The sequence below is a fragment of the Salvia hispanica genome, chromosome 5 (assembly GCF_029641045.1).
Source record: "Salvia hispanica isolate PSC_SH4W2 chromosome 5, Shi_PSC_v1, whole genome shotgun sequence".
NCBI lineage: Eukaryota > Viridiplantae > Streptophyta > Magnoliopsida > Lamiales > Lamiaceae > Salvia > Salvia hispanica.
In genome coordinates this window covers 30,146,927-30,155,154 of record NC_142696.1, presented here as the reverse complement: position 1 = coordinate 30,155,154, position 8,228 = coordinate 30,146,927, and the positions used below count along the sequence as shown (strand labels likewise).

General features: G+C 39.0%; 2 protein-coding genes across 2 annotated transcripts; one reads left to right on the top strand and one right to left on the bottom strand.

Moving 5' to 3' along the window:
* The first annotated feature begins 247 nt into the window (after positions 1–247).
* Positions 248–2,104, top strand: PLA-I{BETA]2 (alpha/beta-Hydrolases superfamily protein). The gene has a single exon (XM_048088924.2). The coding sequence runs from the start codon at positions 309–311 to the stop codon at positions 1,902–1,904; it is 1,596 nt and encodes a 531-aa protein (XP_047944881.1). The 5' UTR covers positions 248–308; the 3' UTR covers positions 1,905–2,104.
* A 2,254-nt stretch (positions 2,105–4,358) lies between these two features.
* RAB1C (RAB GTPase homolog 1C) lies at positions 4,359–8,228 on the bottom strand. Its single transcript, XM_048088843.2, has 8 exons — positions 8,032–8,228; positions 7,312–7,384; positions 5,557–5,604; positions 5,421–5,468; positions 5,234–5,305; positions 4,976–5,131; positions 4,755–4,858; positions 4,359–4,645 (listed from the first exon to the last, which is right to left on the bottom strand). The coding sequence occupies exons 1-8, from the start codon at positions 8,043–8,045 to the stop codon at positions 4,549–4,551; spliced, it is 612 nt and encodes a 203-aa protein (XP_047944800.1). The 5' UTR covers positions 8,046–8,228; the 3' UTR covers positions 4,359–4,548.

The window sequence follows — 8,228 nt, the reverse complement described above, 5'->3', positions numbered from 1 at the left end:
ATGACGATTTTCTCATATATCTTCGTCATTAATTTGATAGAATAAAAATGTTTCATAATCGATAGAGATCCCATCATTATTTAATTTTAGATTCAATTTCTCTTTCTTACGGATACAGGCTGACCAACCACCAAACAAACCTGAATTTAAAAGTCCAAATAAATTTAACATATGGTCCACATTGTAATTTTTGAAAACAAGAAGGGCATTAACTAAACATTCACATCTATATAAACCTTCATTCATTATTCACACACCACTTGATCCCAATTGCATCTCTCTTTTCGTTTCACCTTTGAATCTTCACCATGATGCAAATCGGAGCAACGCTTCCTGCACATAATCTACAAGTTTTTCAGGTGAGACGGGCCGTGTTCGAATGCTCGGGCTCACCTCTGAACCCCTTCAAACGGGTCTCGGCCCGAAAACAGCCGGAGAATTTATCAACTGAGATGACAAAGAAGCATCTTTCCAACTTAGAAAGGCTCCTCCAAAAGCAATCATTATCTCACCCCAATCCGAATCCGCCGCCCGACCCGGAGCCGGACGCGGAAGCCCCGGCTTCCAGAGGCATCCTGGAAGGCCTCACCCTGGCCAGCGTCTGGCCAGAGATGAAGGCCGCGGAGGAGATGTCTCCGCGCCACCTCAACCGCCTCCAGCGGCTGCTGTCCAAGTCCGCGGAGTACTCCCCGCGCAACAGCCTCGGCAGCCGCTGGCGCGAGTACCACGGCAGCAACGACTGGGCCGGCATGCTCGACCCGCTCGACGAGAATCTCCGCCGGGAGGTCGTCCGGTGCGGCGAGTTCATCCAGGCCGCCTACCACGGCTTCCACTCGAAGCCCGCCACGTCACCCGAGGAGACCCAGTGGCCCCGCCACGTGGCGCTCCCCGACCGGTCCTACCGGATGACCCGGAGCCTCTACGCCACCGCCTCGGTCGGCCTGCCCAAGTGGGTCGATGACGTGGCGCCCGACCTCGGCTGGATGACGCAGCGCTCCAGCTGGGTCGGGTACGTGGCGGTGTGCGACGACCGCAGGGAGATCCAGCGGATGGGCAGGAGGGACATCGTGATCGCCCTGCGCGGCACCGCCACGTGTCTGGAGTGGGCCGAGAACGTGCGCGACGTCCTCGTCCCGCTTCCCGACGAAACAGAAGATAGTGGAGCAGTTCCGCCAACCAAAGTGGAATGCGGATTTCTAAGTTTGCTGACAACACGTGGGGAGCACGTGCCCAGCCTGGCTGAGTCAGTCGTTGAAGAGATCAAGAGCCTAATGGAGAAATACAAAGGGGAGAGCCTAAGCATAACCATAACGGGGCACAGCCTCGGCGCGGCCCTAGCGCTGCTCGTCGGCAACGAGCTCAGCACGTGCGCCCCCGACGTCCCGCCCATCGCGGTCTTCTCTTTCGGCGGCCCACGGGTAGGCAACCGCGGCTTCGCCAACCGCCTCCAAGCCAACAACGTCAAAGTCCTGCGCGTCGTCAATTCGCAAGATCTTGTCACTCGGGTGCCCGGGATGCTCGTCAACGAGGATCTCGACAAGAAACTTCGCGCAACGGGCGCCGGAGGGAAGCTCCTCGACGCCCTCGACGCTAGCCTCCCGTGGTCGTACACGCACGTCGGGACGGAATTAAGAGTGGACACCAAAATGTCTCCGTTTCTTAGACCCGATGCCGATGTCGCGTGCTGCCATGACTTGGAGGCGTATCTGCATTTAGTCGATGGATTTTTGGCGTCCAATTGCCCGTTTCGGTCCAATGCTAAGAGAAGTTTGTGGAGACTATTGAATGAGCAAAGATCCAATGTGAAGAGATTGTACACGAGCAAGGCCAAGGCTTTGAGGTTGAACAATGTGCACGCAACAAGTGGAATGGCTATGTCTAATGTTTTGCCAAGTCCATCTTGATCAACAATTAGCTATGATTATGGTGGAATTAATTAATGGCGCTCATTGTAAATTTGAAATAATTTAACTAGTTTTTTAAATGGGTGCTTAATTTTGAAATTGCTCGCATATGTTACCAAACTAAGAGTAGTGCCTACCTTGAATGTGGCGGACAATTGTGATAACTTTTCACGATCTTAACATATTGCTTGTTCCACCAATATTTATAAGCGTCACTTGTTGATATATTTATGAAATAAATGATTAAAGTTTTGAAATAAATGGTTAAAGTTACATCCCATTTATATTTATGATGCTCTAAAATTGTATGTTGACCTAAATGCGGATAGGGTCATTGTGAGTTGTGATATAGACGCACCAAGTTGGTTCATTTATTTTTATGAAAACTTTTGTTTATTGGCTAATATCCATTCACTCAAGAATTTAGGGATGTTAATCGGGCTAATCCGTTCAGGTTCGGTCCAATCCACTCGGGTTGTCGAGCTATTTGGGTGCGGATTATTCGAGTTATGAATTTTTTGGATTATAAATTTTCAACTCTAATCCTAATCCAACGGGTTATTCGGTCCAAAAAGCTTTCAAAAACAAACTCGTGTACTCAAAATTTTCCTCTGTAAATTAATTCTAAATTTTATATACTTGTTTTTCTATGTATATTTCATTTTACTGATTGTTTTACTACCTCCATTCTCTTACATACTCCATCCGTTCCATATTACTTGAGTTACTATTTATCTATTTTGTGAAGTTCTAAGATAATTGAGTCACTTTTATTCTTGGCAAAAAAGTGACTCTCTCTTACTTTATTCCTTATCATTTAACACACTACTCCATAAATTCTTATCCGAAAAATGCCTAACAAAGAACGGAGAAAGTATTTGTTTTCCATTTTCATTTTTCGGCACCGTTAGTTCTTTCGATGCTGACGTTGCTTCTCTCAACAACCACCATTGTATCTATCTCTATTTTTTATTACAAATTCTTTAATTCATTTTCTCTAAATACCTCCGATCTCATGCAAAACCTATTGACGATGCTACAATTATTTTCACCAAATGCCTCCAACAAAAAGTACTCATAATTATTAACTGAAATTTGGGCCCCCATTTGTAAATTCCTGGCTTCACCTCTTGCAGTGAACATTTTGTAGAATACTACTGAACAATATTTTAAATCTTTTTTAGTGTTTTCTCTCCTTTGGAAGGAAGCATATCTTTGGTGGTTACTTGAGTGCTCTTGTGTAGCTTATGCTTACTAGCTATGTGTTGCTAATGGTGGAATGAACCATTGTAGGTGAGTTGTTTTGGTGAAAATACCCGACTACCTGATGGTTATCTTCATCTTCTTTTAAAGGTCCAAGATCCTAATGGGCATGGGCGGAGGTACATGTTTCCAAAGTGGGGCAATTGCCCCACCTCTTATTTTCCATCCTATGTATGTATGTATGTATATGCATATTTTAAATTAAATTTTTTTAATTTTCTACTAAATGCCCCTCCTCAAAATTTTTAAAATTCCTCCATATGTAAAAATTCCTAGCTACGCCCTTGCTAATGGGGTTCTTTTATTCATGACACATTCTTCATTTTCCTTGTCTTTTAATCCATGATTTATCTCAACTTTTTGCAGATTGAGTAATTGGTCTATACTTTAGCTATAAGAACAAGTATTGAGAAACAATTGTATGGTCTATGTGCAAGGATTCACATTATTCTTCTTGATCCTCTATGCTAACTATGAGATCTTCCAAAACCATTATGTGCATGTTCCACACAGTGTATTCAGCCAAATCCATGGGATATTATTTATAGCTTTTAATAATCATGACAAATGCAGTAAACTTTACAAGAAAGAAAAAGAAAATGGCATCGTATAAGCCTGTGGGTAGTAGGGATGCGAGATGCTTGGTTTATTATTACCGGATCGGAACCGTCTTATCGATTCTATTGATCTGATTCATATTTCAATATATTTAAACCAAATACCAACAGTTAATCGAGAAATCGAGAAAAAATCATCCTAAAATCGGCAATTCTTGATCTTGTGCAATGTGCACCACGATCTTCTAAATCCCTTACGAGCATGTCTCACACTCACACTATGTATTCAAACAAATGCGCCGAATAGTATTTCTTGTCTTCAATAACTGAAATGCTAGCTGTAGTCAAATTTAAGGGAAAAAAGCATAAGAAAGAGATATGAACATCTTACCCTTTAGGGACCTGGGTTATGTCACAAAATAAACAAGAATGATTTGGCATGTCCATTAACTTTTACTCCTTTTTTCCCTTTTATCTTGAAAGACTATAAAGCAAACAAAGATGACACAAACACGCATGTTTCTAGCAATTAAAGACTTGGATTATTTGCCAAATTATTCAGTTTCATCATAATTATCAGGTGAATTCCGACGAGAACGAAGACCAGTAACCAAGTTCTGAACAATAACGTTACTTTGTACAACGTTCCTTTTCAACTGATGAAATAAATTCAAAAAGAATGGATATTCGAGCATAGAAGTCTGTCAAGATAAAAGAGACAATGAATTATGAAATCGTCCTCTTAAACCCCTAGCTAGATAGAGCTCCGATTTTACATGCCCTGATTGACAAATTGATGTCAGCCAAACGCACGGCTTTTGGTTTCAGTTGGAGCAGCAGCCAGTTTTCTGGTTAACAGGCTGTCCTCTAATCTGCACGCTTGGAGGTCGGACATTATTCATCGCTGGTTGGCTTGCCATCCTTGAATGATAATAAGGGTTTCAGTAGATTATAACGATATAGAAGTATTTCTATGAATTCGAGATCAGTTGGAAAAGGAAAATGTTACATCGATGATGAAAATTTGTACCTGTTCTTGATAGAAGCAGACATAGCCATGAAAGCCTGTTCTACATTAGTAGCATTCTTAGCACTTGTTTCCATGAAAGGTATCCCAATTTCGTCAGCAAATGCCTGAAATTGAACAAAGGTATTCAATAATTGTGGTCTCTCATGGTTCATATCGACACATGCAATTGGAGCTACCATCAGGTTCAGATAAATGAGTGTGATGCAAATAAAACATTTTACCTGGGCTGTCTCAGTAGAGACAACTTTCTGGGAAGTGAGATCACTCTTGTTTCCAACAAGAAGCTTATTAACATTGTCACTTGCATATCGATCAATTTCATTCAACCATTGCTTCACATTGTTGAAACTCTCTTGATCAGTTACATCATAAACTACCTGGTAAGCGTGACCATTATGACAATGATTAGTTTACTCCATAATGACACTGATTAATTAATCACGTCAATCAAAACTGCGTTAAAATTACCCAGCACTTACAATGATACCATGAGCACCGCGATAGTAACTGCTAGTAATTGTCCTAAACCGCTCCTGTCCAGCGGTATCCCACTGCCCGAAGGAGTAAATGGTTAGTCCTTTGAAACTGTTTACTCCATTGTCTTGGATAATTAAAGACCTTACACGCATCCAATGCACGTTAGTAGTTAGAGGTCCAGATACTTACTATTTGCAGCTTAATCGTTTTGCCATCCTGCTCCACTGTACGGATTTTCTACATCATAGAATAATATATGTACATTATTGTGGAAATTATAAGACCATACTGTAATAAGGTGTAGTGAATCAAAACAATCACTTACAAAGTCTACACCAATGGTACTAATGTAACTCTCAAGATATGAGTCATCCTGCATGCAATCCAAAGAAAATGAACAGAGAAAGTTAACATAATCTCCTCTATCCTTAGAGAGATTGTGGTGCAACTAGCTAGATGCGGAAGTAACAGAAAGAATAATTATAAATTAATTTCAGTGGTTGCAGTTAAAAAAGGATTCACATTGCACAAGAACAAGCACTAAATTTCCCCTTGATATATTTGATTAATTATTTTTACGTAATTTTGTGAAATTGTCCCTACAAAGAAAACTAATCATAACTTTGAAAATTTAAAATACTCCCGCCGTCACACTAAGAGTGACTCATTTTTATTCTTGCAACGTCCTATTCAAAGTGACGTTTCCTAAAATAGAAACATCACTATCTCTACTTTATTCTCTTTCCACTCAACTTTTAAGATCCATCACCATCACTGTTATTGCAATAATTCCATACCAAAGTTGAGTTTGATTGTGCAATAAATAAACAAGAGATGAAACATTAATGGACATTCGCAGAACAATTTGGGGGGGGGGGGGGGTTTAACTTTTGGTGATAGCTTACATAAATTGCAATAATTAAAGATACATTTTGATGGGTTAAATAATTTTGTACTTTTTGATATTCTAATCCTTTAAATACTCAAAATCATACGTATAATCAATCCAATCTACCCGAGTATGGTATCTAAATATGAACTACCTAACTTTGTGATTGTTTATAAATACGCCAAGAAGTTGGAAACAAAATAATCAAGCACTACTCCGTTGAATTAAATATGCCAAGATAACAAGTTCTAAGTGGCCAGATTGATATGGAAGTTTGCCTTGTTTTTTTCCTTCTGATGATTGAAGACATCTTGGACAAGTGATTCCATAAAACAAGATAAGAATCAGTATCACACATCAGTTTTAGCAGTTTCAGATCTTCTAGCCACCAAAATATAGCTTCTTTTATTTCTTCTATTTTCTAGGGTATTATTTGAGAGGATGGGGGATTAAGAGTTTGTGTTAAATTCAGTCAGTTATACCGACGAAAACTACCAAATAGAAATAACCATATTGCCTAAGAAACCGAATGAACCTAACTGAACATATTTTTAATATTGGATTTTCAAATTTGTCTTTCTTAAATTTTATTTATAAAATCCATAACTATTGAACTGTATATATTTATTCATTTGTGTTAATATGCTATACATATATATATTAATTCTAATCTGATATCTCATTTTGGTCAAACTTGCCGAAAATCAACTTTTTCTGTTAAAATTTAACCAATCTATAATGAAACATTATAAACTGAACCGTACAAACTACAGTGTGTTGTGTTAAAGTGTTCAAATTTTTTTAATATTTAGCAGGATTCTGGTAACAGCTACTTGGGGATATTAGGACAAACCTTAGCTGCAATATAATTCTTCTATTCAGGGCCTTTTAAACGATTACATTCTAAGCTAATAATCAAATCTAACAAAGTTCTAACTTTTAAGAAAAAAATTTACCTTACGTTTTGAATAAAGAATGAAAAGCATTCTATCCCAATAGATACAATAGAACATTGTTCAAATCAGATAGTAATAGAGAGAAATATATCAACCTCCCCCAATAGGCTACAGACACAACAAAACAGAGCAAGTGATACAGTAACATTTTTTTAGCACACAACATTCAACTCACTAGTGGAAAAAAATGGACAGTAGGTTTAATAAGTCAGTTCAGTATCATAGAAGAACTTACAGCAAACCTAAGAAGAAGACATGATTTCCCAACACCGGAATCTCCAATGAGCAAAAGCTTAAATAGGTAGTCGCTGAGAAAAAATCGCAAAAACGAAATATAAGAGTTGCACATTGCAAGAGCATAAAGATCTTCCCATGATCTAACAAAAGAAATCCAACTCCATTTCTGCATGATTTAGGAATGGGAGCCAACCAAGAAAGTATAATTTGCTACACATATTTAAAATCACATAAGCATATAACACAACATCAGTCGAATAATACCGCTCCATCACATATTCACATCATGATCCACCACAGTTGACAATAAACTCAATTTAGAAAGGAAGAAAACAAAAACAACAGTATAAGCAATTTGTTTATCCCGAACATTTGAAAGTGGAAAAGAAATCTGACTGAGACGAATTACATAAAATTTCAAAAGATTTAGTCATCAGAATCCAATTCATAACAACATTACTCATCCCAAACCCTTAATCACAATCAGATCAGCTGAATCGTTTAGTTGATTTCGGTTATTAGAAACATTATAGTTAGCACGTTCCAAAATCATAGCAATTCGATGACAAATGATCAGCATAAAAACCCAGCCACAACGGATCTCGACTCATATCATGATATAACAGATCCAAGTGATCAGACAATTAATTCTATATAAAAATGGTAAAAGGGTGAACTAAAACTGTGAAATCGAGAGACAGAAAGAGAGAAGGCTTACTATTCTGGATTCATGGCCGGCAATAGTGATGCGAAGAAGATGATCGGAGAGTGAGAATTAATGGAAAATTTCAATTTTCGCGGCAACGGTTCTATAAAGAGGGAAATTGAGAGAGAAGGTAGAGAATGAGGAACAAGGAAATCCTAAAATGTCGCAACTGCAGGTTGAGGGAGCCATGACGTGGCAACCATACAAGT